At 41.0% G+C, this 12998-nt stretch overlaps 2 protein-coding genes across 2 annotated transcripts; one reads left to right on the top strand and one right to left on the bottom strand.

Moving 5' to 3' along the window:
- Nucleotides 1-3434: 3434 nt before the first annotated feature.
- On the top strand, nt 3435-10703 carry EAE97_009078 (uncharacterized protein; the record flags this gene model as incomplete). Its single annotated transcript, XM_038879593.1, has 4 exons — nt 3435-5354; nt 5431-5571; nt 5745-8191; nt 8246-10703. 4 exons carry the CDS (start codon nt 3435-3437, stop codon nt 10701-10703), a joined length of 6966 nt encoding a protein of 2321 aa, XP_038729606.1.
- A 675-nt stretch (nt 10704-11378) lies between these two features.
- On the bottom strand, nt 11379-12155 carry EAE97_009079 (uncharacterized protein; the record flags this gene model as incomplete). The annotated part of the gene is made up of 1 exon (XM_038879594.1): nt 11379-12155. The coding sequence occupies one exon, from the start codon at nt 12153-12155 to the stop codon at nt 11379-11381; it is 777 nt and encodes a 258-aa protein (XP_038729607.1).
- Nucleotides 12156-12998: the final 843 nt, after the last annotated feature.

The raw sequence follows: 12998 nt of genomic DNA on the forward strand, positions 1-12998 counted from the left end.
GATAATATCTTGCGAGCTTTACCGACACAGCGGCTGGCGGCAAGAACATCGAAGTGATTAAATCGACTGGAAATGCTTCTGCGAGTTGTGTTAGCAGTTGCCATAAGAAATAAGTCAACTACCCCACTTTCCGACCACCCCCTGTTTCCAACCACCTAAAAAAATCATATTATCTACACTTAAAACTTTAATAACTCAATAACTATTGAACTTTAATAAAATCGTTTATAAAATCACTTTCTATAATATTAAAGCTATTATTTCCTTCAATTTTATAATCTCCCATTTTAATTTGTATATGCCTTATAGTTCTAATCCCTACAAACTTCGAATTTAGAGATATTATAACCTTTTGTTTTTTTCTAGATAATATTTTATCTAATTGATATTTTAGCTTTCTAATTTTATTTTCTATTTCTAAGAGTTTATAATCCTTAGTATCAAATTCTTTTATAATCTTATAAAATAGTAATCTTTGTATTGACAAATCGATTTCTTTCTCTTGAATTATTATATCTTTATATTTTCTGATATCAGCTTCTTTTTAAGGGGTTTTCTATTAAATAAATAATAAATATATATTTTATTAAAGAATAAAATTATTATTAAATTCAGGATTAAATAATAAAACCTTTTTATTACTATTTTTAAGCAAAAGTCAATTCATAAGAGGTTTAATTATATTTTTAGATTAAAGATTATTAGTTTGCTATTCAGACTTGATATTTTGAATAGTTAAATCTTCTATTCTAGTCTTCTGATAGCAAAAAAGGAAATTGCACTTTTCAATTAGTAAGGAATTGAATAATAGACTTAATTTATTAAGTTCGATTTAATATATACTTTTTAGAAATAAAAATATAAATAAATTGAATGATTATAATATATATAATATATGTGATAAAAGAAATAAAAGATATATGTTATTATTGAAGTATTTTAATATAAATATTATAATTTTATAACTTCTATATCCATTCAAAATAAAAAGTTTTGAATTTTCTGATTGAATAGGGGTAGTTTGAGGGATATAGATCTTTTTCAATTATTTTAAAGCTATAGTATCTATAGTCTATTCATTTTCTATAATAATAAAATTCTAACCCTTAAATAGAATTAAATTGATTGGAAACCATTATTATTAAACTAATTTTCCCTTATATATTATAAAAGAAATAATGCTTTTTTTATTAATTGAAATACATTCTATAAAAGAAATTCAAATTCGAGATTTAGATTGCTTTTTTTAAATAAATCTTTAATTAATACTTCCTACTATTAATTTATTAAAACCCTAACCCTCTATTATACCTACTTTATTCATATTCCATTTATTGACCAGCTTAATAACCTTGATTTTAAAAATTACAAAATTCTAAAACCACTTCTTAATAATATTAGATATAGTACCTAAAATTTATATAGAATTAATTTGATATTACTTCTTAATTCCAATATTAGAATATTTTCAAAAAAAGCTATATATTTATTTCTTTTTAAATAAGGAATCCTCTCCTCATATAATAAGAAGATACTCTACTATCTCTCTAATTTAATAATATATAAAATTAATATTAAAAGCTTTCTATACTAATATTTATTCTACTAATTGATTCTTCTAAATTGGAAATAACTTTTAAAGTATTTAAGCATCTTTTTAATATGAAACTTTATTATATATTCAATTGTAAAATATAATATATAAAATATTATAATTCAAGCTAATTTTTTATATACTTATTTTATTTATAATTGCTTTAAGAACCTTTATAATATCTTTTTTGATATATTTATTCTTTATATTACAATTATAATAATATCAAAATTTCAAATTAATTAATTAAAGTATTATTAAGTTATTCAAAATGTAAATTTTATAATTACTCAAAGTAGTGTGGTTTTCAAGATGGTTGAAAAGAGGGGGTGGTCGGAAAGTGGGGTAGTTGACTTAACTTGAAAGGGAACTTACCACGATCTGAGGTCTTACAAGTATGACCGACCCGCGGCTATCGTCATGAGCAACAGATTATCTTTTTATGAAGAGGAAAGTGACCTAGAATATGCTTGCCGTCATTAGTGCCACAGAAGTTGAGTAAGGTTGAGTATGACTTGAGTAGAAAGGGAGAAGATAAGAAATCAGCACAACATCAGATTTGACGACAATCATATCTCACTTGACAGTAAAAAGTGGAGATTAACAACTACAACAGACTGTTGCTCATCTGATACTTAGAATGGTGAAGAAGGTTCCTGTGAGAGAAAGGGTTGAGGTGAATGTATAACAAAGCAGCTCAAACAGCTTCTGTTGAGGAACTTGGACAACGACTTACAAGTCAACCACAACAATGAGAACAGAATGTCTTTGCAGTTGAGAAGCAGGTCAAAGGAGAAGGGGATGATGGGATAATAAAAGAAATACTTACAGGTAACGGTGTTGGTCTTGGGTTTGGCTACTTTGCAAGCTGGTTGTCGCAGATCTGCATGGTCTTTGCAATGTCTTAGACAGCAGGCATTCCTTGGAAGAAAAGGTAAGACTTCAAAGAATAGAGACATTAAGTGTTACTGACAAGATAGACAGAGTAGAAGACTTGTTTAAAGACGTTTGTTAAAAAAGTTGTTGTTCAATTTCTATTATCAATTGCGATTTCGGAGGAGGGATATTACAGCAGCCACAGCAACAGGATCACGTCTTTGTTATGATTCTTGAGACACTTGGAAAACTCTGCTCGGGTAATACCCCAATCACCATCTCGAGAAGGTCAAATTTAATAATAATATTGAATATTGATTGTGCGCTATATTACCTTGCTCGGACCCCTGTCTGTCTATGCCTGAGGCGGGGAGTCTAGACTCGCTTTTGGTCGGGTCATTCTGCTAGGGGAGCAGCCAAGTGTCATAAGGCTGAGCAGATCATGAGGAACTAGCAAGGAAATATTTTGACCCCCAGAAGTCCCATATATCCTGGAAAAGTTGGAAAAGAAGGGCCAAATACTACTTATTCTCTGTAGATAAAAAGAAATTCAAGATGGGTTGAGAAACTGTTTTGTGAAAGTATTGATGGTTGCTCTAGGACTGCAGGAAGGAAGATATTCTAATGCCGGGAACTTCCATTGTTTACTACCATCCGAACTCGACCAAGGCTAAGATGAAAATATGGGGAGCAAGTCGCATTGACCCTAGGTACTTTCAACATTGCGCTTCAATCCTGTACAGATATCTCCTCAACCAGTCGCTTCCATCTTGATTTCATTTGGTTAATCATTTTATATCGTTCCATGCTGAACTAGTCAATCATCTACCCACGCAATAGAGCCTTTCCTCCTATACCAAATTTCATCTCAGCTCGCCGGCTTTAGAATCTCTGCCAAAATCTCAATCAGTTACCTTATACATGCGACAATCTCAAGGTCCATCCTGCTACAGCGATCGCGCCAATGGCGCCTCGGAAACCAATTGAGCGGAAACCTTCGCTTGCAAGGCGCTCTCAAATAAGACACTCTGGCTACGGAAGAGGTGCAATCAGAGCCAGCACTTCAAATCCCAGATCGAGCGCTTCAAAAAGAGAGACAAACGAGGATGAAATTGCAAATGTTTCCGAGGCGAATTCGTCAACAACTACGATTGCTTCCACAATCAAAGCGCTTTCTTTGAAGTCAACGCGCTCGAAAGCGTCCACAGTCGTTTCTCTTGAATCTTCCTCAGTCTCTGGTACCACAATTGAAGGTTCTTCTGGGCCAACCCGGGAGGAAAAGGCAGCACGAAAAAAAGCAGTGAAAGCAGCGCGGAGGAAAAACAAAAACGCCGATCCAAATTTCGCATACCTTCCTAAAGGTTTGAACAACAAGATCCGGAATAAAGATCCCTTGAAGGCCAAGCTCAAACGATTGTTCAAACCTAAAAAGAAAATTATCCACAAACCAATTGATCGAAGCCAACCAGTTGCAACTCCGAAACTCCGTTATAGAACTGATCAATCTACGCCAGCGCCAGAAAGATACATTCCACCAATTGCGCCAGCAAGAAAGCTGAATGGAAATATCGAGCTAAACAAGGCGGGGCCAAGCTTGGGCGGCGAGTTTCAAGTCCTCGCACAAACGCAGGAAGAACGTGACAAGCACGTCGAACAGGCGCAACTTCAGCATGAGCTTAGAAAAGCAACCGAACAGAGACTACGGCTAGAAGGCAGAGAACAAGTGAATGATCCAAAGATTGGCCGAGCACCCCCAATAGCCCGTCGAGCGCTCATTGAGCCTGCGTTTTCGAAGCAAACCAGGAAGAACAGATCTGAATTGATACCCATTGGTGTTAACGAACCTCCCACTATCACCGAGAAAGTTTCACCAGGGATTCTACCAGCGGAACGGACACAGTCCTATATACAGAATGATTCGGAAAAATCCACGCAGAATCCCCATCAATTGAATGATAGCGCCCAAATTTCATTGGAGAATTTGACAGGGCAGACTACACCGTGCTCATCAACGGAGATCTTACCGTACAAACCTTGTTCCCGAAGCAATCTCAGCTCCTCTAAAAGGCCACATCGAAAGCAATCGGTGACATTTAATGAGTCTGTTACACAATTTATCATTCCGGAAACTGTGGATGATACGTCAGAAATTACAGAAATAGCCAGCGACGAGAATATTCGCAACATCGCATTGACTGGAACTGTTGTCGATCACAATCGACCATTAGAGCCACAGGTTGATCCAACAAAGTCATGGAGTCCGGCTGGAGATAACTCGAGGGAAAGATCCAAAAGATCGGGTATTCACACTGAAGATGAGTTCCAAGAGTTGCTTATTGCCGGTTTGAGAGAGGAAGGAAATCCAACATTCAAAGAGAAAGGTGTTGCATCGCAAGGCAATTGTACCCTCTCACAGAGAGGTGATAACCGGGAAACCAAAAGCTCTAGGAACATTGTTCAAGTCCATTCTGGTATTTCAAAAACTTTGGACGACACATCCAAAGCTCTTAGTGAAGATAGAGTTGAGAAAGAAAGCTTGGGTGTTCGAAATTCACGTGTGAACGGTTTCCTTAAACACGCTAGCTCAACTCCCGAACTTCGCCCTGCCTCCTATGATACGATCACAAATTTCCTACTTGCTTCGAATACGCCGGCGCCGCCAATTCCTCCAAAGTCACCATTGAGAAAATTATCTCAGCCAAATTTGCTTCCTGCCATTCATACATCAAATGCGTTGAATACACACAATTTTATTGCACGTAATCAATCATCGCTTGCCAAATATCGCACAGATTTAAAGCAACTTACAGAGGCGCACGATGAGAAGATGGAGTTTTTAAAGAAGAAGAAACAAGAACATCGCAAGAAATATGGTGATCTCAAAGTAAGTCTGACGTTGATCTTTGCAGATGTGACTAAAATATAGCCGCCGCTGCTGACTAACTATGTCTCACTTGCAGAATCAGGATGATCCTGGCGGATCCACTGCGAAGCCACAGTCCAAGTTAAGATCCAGAATCTCTAACCTGTTCAAATCTTTGAAAAAGCCAGCAGGAGCAACCGAGGAGGAAGGAATTCTTGATAACGTTGTCACATCATTTGTAAGCTTTCATTCTATTCTTTGGGAATTCAACCCCTTGTTTATTTACCGGTCAAATCGATTTTTCTGGCTCCCTGCAACATCCATTGTCAGGGAATCATCTTGCTTGCTCACAGGGGCCAGTACAACAGCACAACAGTTCAACAATTACTGACTTTATATACCTATTCATAGGAGGATCCAGGTGAAGATTGGGTTTATGATCCTTTGGGTTTAATTGCCGGTCAATACACTGCTCCCCTCGATTATTATCGTTGCGGGTACGTTACCACACCAGGTTTCAATCATACGTTAAGGGAGGAACAAGAAGAAGATCATATTGATACTGGTGCATTGTCAATTACTCCTGAACAGGTTACGCCACAGGAGGAGCACAACCCCAATTCTATAACAAGCACAAGCGGCGGCTATACTTCGGACTCAAGGTCTGAGAGTGAGGATACACCAAAGAACGACGTTCAAAAGTCAACCTCAAGACCATACTACGAGGCTCTTACCCCCTTGCAAAGGAGTGATTACAATTACAATTATACTAAACCAACGCCGGAATTCCTTGCCATCGAGTCTGACGAGGCTGCGGAAAAGCGTAGGCAGAGGGAAATTGAAGCATCGGTGCGAGCCAACAAAGCAGTCTTGCTAGCACATGAAGCTGTACTACGAGATTTTGATAACTCTCCACTTGCAGCTGGATTCCATAGTATAAGAAACCCCAGCAGCGGAAGTAGTACAACAGACGACGCGACAAACGGTGCAAATACTTCATCTCACGTGACTACAAACGCACCGCCGCTGACTCAAGAAGAACGCCGCTCAAATTTACCAAAATTTCAAGGAAAAGAGTCCACAGTTTCGAAAGGTGCGAAGAAACCTGAAATTCAAGAAAGACCAAATTACTTGCTTTCCCGAGGTTACTCTAGTGAGCCCTCAACGCAAGAATCGGAGAATTTACTTCCGACAGCGAGAACTTTACAACAATCCCCACCTAATAATCATTTCGGTGGTGTTTCTGAGCTACGCAAGTCTCGCGGTTCATTTGGGTTCAAAGGTCAAAATTCCTTTATACACAGTCCTCAAATCTCAAAAATTACAGAAGCTCAGAAATCGAGCGAAACTGCCCGACGCTCAAGCAAACAATTCACTACCCCGCAACTAGCCGAGACTGTAATAAATCGTCATTCACGACGCGTTTCATCGGCTTCTTCTATTGGTAGACAATATATTAGGGAAGAATCCGACAAGTGGATCAATTGTGATACGCTCGCTGAAAACGCTGCCGAAGATAGTGCTCTGGAGGATAGTTATCGTGCTTATTTTCAAAGCTCAAGGTCCGAGAACTTTTCTCAAGATCCCACTTTAACAGACGACCTTCAAGTTGCTGCTAACCTCGAGCGGGCACAAGCACGCAGAGAAGAGCGAAGAGAAGCTCGTAAAGCTCTCCAAGAATCTCTAGCTTATCCAGCTCAATCTGAAGAGGATCAAAAGAGAGAGGCAGAGAAGGAAGCAGAAAAGCAAGCCAAGTTTGAGCGCTCACTCACGCTACGTCGACCAGATCATAATCCAGTCGGTACCGCTCGTCTCAGATACTTGCTCTTGAGTGGCAGAGATCGAAACAGTCTTGAAGAGCAAGAATTTGCAACCCTTTGCGTGACACGGTATCCAGACGGTAGTCTTCGTGAAGAACCGAGATCAGAAGAATTTCAAGCTATAGAGCCCGAAATCTCTATTCCGCTTTCATCTCTTAATCGTCATCCAGACTATAATTCGGACATTACCACTTCTAATTTTTCAAACTCTGTTACTGTTAGACAACTGCAAGCTCCTGCTTCAATCAATCCTGTCAAGAAATCGCACACTCTCGTTGCATCTGATTCTGTTGGACACGATAGATTGCGCGTGGATAGACTTCAAAGTGATCGCAACATCTCCATCGGCTCTCCAGTTTCCAGAGGCGCCGGTATCTTTGGCTTCAATCCGCCTATCGACGCTCCTCAACAAGATTCGACGGCTCAAGCAACTCAGGTGGCATATCGTCCCCAGATACCTCAACCTAGAAGTTTTCAGAGAGAGCTCCAAACACCGTCTCCTTCGTCACAAGTCTATAGGGCTCAATCGCTTCTTTCTGAATTGAAGCCCCCGCAGAACTGGTCGCAAGACAATTCATCCGCCATCCAAGAACCTCTTACAGATTCGCGTCCCCGACAGATTTTCTCCTCTTCCCGTCAAATAACTCCTACACCACGCGATTTGCCAAAGAGAGTCGTAAGCAAAGCTTATATCCCACGTAACAGCTCCCAAATATCTGCAGATAGACAGGGAAACTCTTCCGCATCTCGTCTTCCAGTTCCAGAAACAAACGTTGAACCTGGAAGTGCAAGTATACCTCCTTCGCAGCTTTCTTTTTTAGACGTTAGCCTCGTAGCTTTAGGAGCCCATTTTGCCGAAATGGACAAGCTCCAAGTCAGAAACTCCGGACCAGTTTCGGTCAAGACAAAAGCTATCGAGGATGCACGGCTCATGCAAGCTTCAGTTATCGAAGCAGCAACTAAATCAGGAAAGGAACCACCGAAATATTTGTTGATGGAATTAATTGGAAAGGGAAGTTTTGGGCGTGTTTATAAAGGGTATGATATTTTTTCGTTCCTGGTTCTTGATCAATATGCTAATTCGGCAAATAGAAAGGACATGGTATCGGCTGCTATTGTGGCTGTGAAGATCATCGACATTGAGGAGAGCGATACGATCAACCCAAAGAATGCCAATTCTTATGCCGAATTCTTGAAAGAAATTACCGCTTTAAAGACTCTGAGTGAAAACAAAGCTCGGAATATCAATCACGTCATCGAAGCATTACCAGTTGGACAAGCCATGTGGATGATTACAGAATACTGCGGTGGAGGAAGTGTGGCCACGCTCATGAAACCTACCGCTCCCGGAGGCTTACAAGAAAAATGGATCATACCAATACTTCGCGAGGTCGCCGAGGCTATCAAATGGGTACATGAGGCTGGCATCATACATCGGGATATCAAGTGTGCCAATGTTCTTATTACTGAAGAAGGTGCAGTTCAACTTTGCGACTTTGGTGTTGCTGGAACCATGGAAACAAAAGTTGACAAGAGATCTACCGTTATTGGTACACCACATTGGATGGCGCCAGAGTTATTTGACGCTGTCCCTAGCTATGGGAAAGAAGTTGATATATGGGCTTTTGGTTGTATGGCTTATGAGATTGCCACTGGTCTTCCGCCTAATGCCATGAGTCGACTTCCATTTGATCGGCTTGGCTCTCTTATAAAACAGCATGCTCCACGACTTGAGGGGGGCGATTATTCTGACGAATTGAGAGACCTCGTTGCCTTCTGCTTGGAAGAATTCCCAAGTGAACGTCCTTCCATTGACCGAGTTCAGAATCATCATTATATTCTCAACACTAGTTCAAAATATCCAATGTCCTCACTTTCTCATCTCGTCAGGGCATTCAAGTTGTGGGAAGATCACGGGGGAAGCAGAAAATCTCTATTTATGTTAGGCGGAGCGCAAGCACCCTCAGAGTTTGCCTCGACAGCATTGTCCGATGATGAGTGGAACTTTAGCACAACTGCCGCATTTGAACAAGAAGTTAGACGCAAATCAACTGCTCAAGATGTTTACGACGTGTATGGCTCAGGTGTTGAATTTGATGCTGGCTTCCCTCAAGAGACTGCCCGTCCGCCACCTCAAAAAGGGCGACGCCGTCCTCCACCAGAGGCCTTAGCACCATCTCGAGGTCCCTTAGAGAAGATCTTTGATCCGAACACACTAACAAGCTATGAGGATAACGTTCGCAATCATTATGGCCGGCCGTATCTTCCACCAACCTCCGACTTACCACCTGTTCCATCTCGTTCCGATTTACCTTTACGTGATGACACAACGCAAACATCTATCAGGGATACTATGATTGATCTTGGAGGGCATGATGCCGAAACAGGTATATCTGTATTCCCGGATATGGATACTATCAAAGCTGGAAGACGTGTACGAGATGAACCCGATGAAGATTATATGACCACATTGCCCGATTTCAGTCGACCAGCACTTAGTGATCCAGCTGATATAAATCCAAATCGACGTACGCGAGAATGGAAATTTCCAGCAATGGTACCGCCTGCGTCAGCAGATCCAGAAGTATCTAGATTTCCCCCTTCAACTTATGAAGTTCCAAAACCAGCAATCACTCCAGGCATCGGTGGTCGTCCTAGTTTGGTTCATCATCCAACCGAGCCTCTAGGTGGATTCAGTGGTGGACTTCCACCTGCGGACGTCAACATTGGAATGCCTCGTTTGTCCTTCCGAGAATCTCTCATCGATCTAGATATGAGCATGCCGGATCCAGTACCAGCTTTTAATCCCGACTTTGGTCGACCATCAACAGCAGGTTCTGATGCTATTTCTATTATAAGCAATCCTGGACAAGCCTCATCGTCTTCTACAGTCAATCCGTTCGAACTCGAAGATCAAGCTTTACTTTATCAACGTACCTCTCATTCCCGTGAACCCTCTCTTTATACCTTTTCTCACTCCCGTGAACCCTCTTTATTTGTACCTTCCCACGAGCGCGAGCCTTCTCTTTACGCCACCTCTCATGAGCGTGAGCCTTCTATCTATGTTACAGAAGACATGGGTGCATTCTCAACTTCTGCTACGCCTCCTCGTCCCGAAAGTACATCACGTTCACTTCGTGCAGATCCTCCACCTCGTCTTCGTACTAGTAATGCTCTTCGCGACATTGCCGACATATCAGACTTTTCGGACTCAGCTGCTGAGAGTACTATGGGTTACAATACGGATGCCAATGATACAGACTCAGACTACGCAACCGCCTCGACTCAACCGCCTCCAACTTCTGCTCCTTCGCGCGACCCAAATGCTCCATATACCATGGCACATTTTCCAAATCTACCCAATGCTCCTTCGGTTCGTGCTTTGACAGGCGAAGCAGCACATGAAGAAATGGCTTTCGAAATGTCAAGAATGTTGCGTGGTTTGACTGGACAACTCGAAGCTTTTCGCGATGTTTATGGTTCTGAAGATCTGGCTCGGAGGTCTAACCAGAGACGTGAACGAAGAGATAATGGGGAGAATGGTGTTTAGGTTTCCGTTCTATTTCGCAGAATATCAGGAAATGTTTGTATAATATGTAGGACGGGCATACCCTCCAAGTCTTTATTGCATAGTATGAAGAATCGGCATGTCTCTCGTAGGCTGATGCTGAGCTACTTTGTTTTTTGTCATTTTGTTATTTTCATTTTCTGTTCACTAAGGGGCGCACTCATCAACTGTTACTAGGAGGATTTGAGTTTTCATGACACGACAAGGATTAAAAAGACACCGAGATGCATTCGATGCATTTCATGATTTGACACATTATCATATGATATTATAACTTAATCATGGTGTGAATACTCAAAATTGGTGCTGGACAGGAGAAAAATTCTGATGGACTACTTTCTTGAAGAAAAAAACTCAAGAAATGGAGGATAAGGATAGATAGTTACCAAAATAAAACGTAACATTGAGAAAAAAATGCTACCATTATAATTGTGACGCGAATTCTGATTTAGAGCCCTTAGACTAAAGATTTAGTAAAGTGGTCGTTAATTGAACACAATGCGAGTTGTTCGTATTCTCCGATTCTATGTCTGCAATCATATCCAACCCAGCTTCGCCGTAATACTAGACTTTAGCGTCTTCCGGGTCGGCATCTATAATATCTTCGACTATATTTGAAAACGCAATCCATCAACTCCATGCATCATCCACGCACTATTAAGTCTGAATTTCTCTCCCTGCCCCTCGCTCCCATCTCATCCCCCTCTCCCTCATTCTTTCTCTCGTGTCTGTTCTGCTCCCCCAATTTCCATTATCCACCCTCTCGTTCTGCAGATAGGCACCTAGCTCACTCATCATTCCAGGCAATCTACTCTGACCCAATACTCTTCCACGATATCCGAAACCGTTTGAATTTTCTCCTGTTGTACCCTTCCAGGATTGCGAGATGTGGAGTTTTTGATTCTGGGGGTTCAGATTGGAGTAAGAGGAAAACAAATAGGAAGAAGAATATTGAGAAAAATGCGAATGGGTAAAAGAATGAAAAATATTGTGTGGCCCGGTGTCTGGAATTGTTGACACATCAATATCTCCAATAGGCTTAGGGATCCAAGCCATCGGAATCCATTCTCCATCTCCGGGTGCGAAGTTCTGTCGTCGCTCGCTCCATAGATTTTCGGGATGCTCGATTGCTTTCTTATCGTCTATTGCTTCGGTCTCGATTCCATCCGCCCATTCTGTACTCTTGATGTCTTCGACTCCACAAATTCGTATTATTTTCCATGTGTTTGGAACTTTCGGAGATGAAGGATAGTAAGAGGTTGGAGATAATGGGAAATGTGGAGGAAAACCAGGCAAAGGAGGAGGTGGGGTGTGGAATCTTGAGGAGAATGCGGACAGGTATGGAGGGTATGGTGCAGAGTATATTGATGGAATCGATGGAAGCAGCTTTGACTCAGACCTCTCTATTACTTCACTCCTCTCGTCCTCTTGCATCAAAAAACTCATAACCACAAGCACGCCCTTCCCAGCAGGTACAGTATCATGAAGATCTGGGTCTTCGCAGAAAGGACACCGAAACGGGAGTTTGAGATGTAATTCCTGGAGGGAAAACAGGGATCGCCTGTGAGCTGTGAGAGGTAAATATATAAGTGGATTTGATAAGATGGGGCCGTGGGCTATGTGGTGACAGCTGTGTGTATATGTGTGTTGAATATCCATGATTGGGCTTTGGAGTAATGATGTTGGTTTGGGGGTGTATTTGTTATGATGGACCTGCGAGTAATCAGGGGGTTTCTTGTGATTATATGATGTTAGAGACTGCGAAAATGACTTGTTAAGAGCTCTGACGTCTGTTGGTAGAATTTATTTTGGGAGTTAGAGTTGATAGGTTGTACTTATTTGCTCCCGATATATATACAACTAGATACTTACTCGAACTCCCAATAAACGGTGATTATCAGCAGTATTTATTTAGAACGTGTAGATGATGAATTTAATTTGACTGAATGATTCACGGGTCAAAAGAAAGAGGACATTCACCGCGCATTTTTTGAATGCCGCAGATCTAGTGGTGGGAAATCTAGAAAATCTGAGGTGATTGCAAGTATTTTCAGTTGTGAGGCGCAATCAAGAATTAGCTTTGAGAACCAACCTGAAGATCGTAGTCATCGAACCCGTAAGCCTCTCTGAGCTTTAGTGGCTTGATAACAGAGGTGAGAGGAGAAAACACCAACGGGTCGACTTTACACCGGAGATTTCCTGAACATGATGGTAAAGGACATGTGACTTGGTCAAAATGAATGCTGGTGGATCAATCGTATATATTTCGCGAAAAAA

This window comes from Botrytis byssoidea (assembly GCF_014898295.1).
Source record: "Botrytis byssoidea strain MUCL 94 chromosome Unknown BBYS_020, whole genome shotgun sequence".
Classification (NCBI taxonomy): domain Eukaryota; kingdom Fungi; phylum Ascomycota; class Leotiomycetes; order Helotiales; family Sclerotiniaceae; genus Botrytis; species Botrytis byssoidea.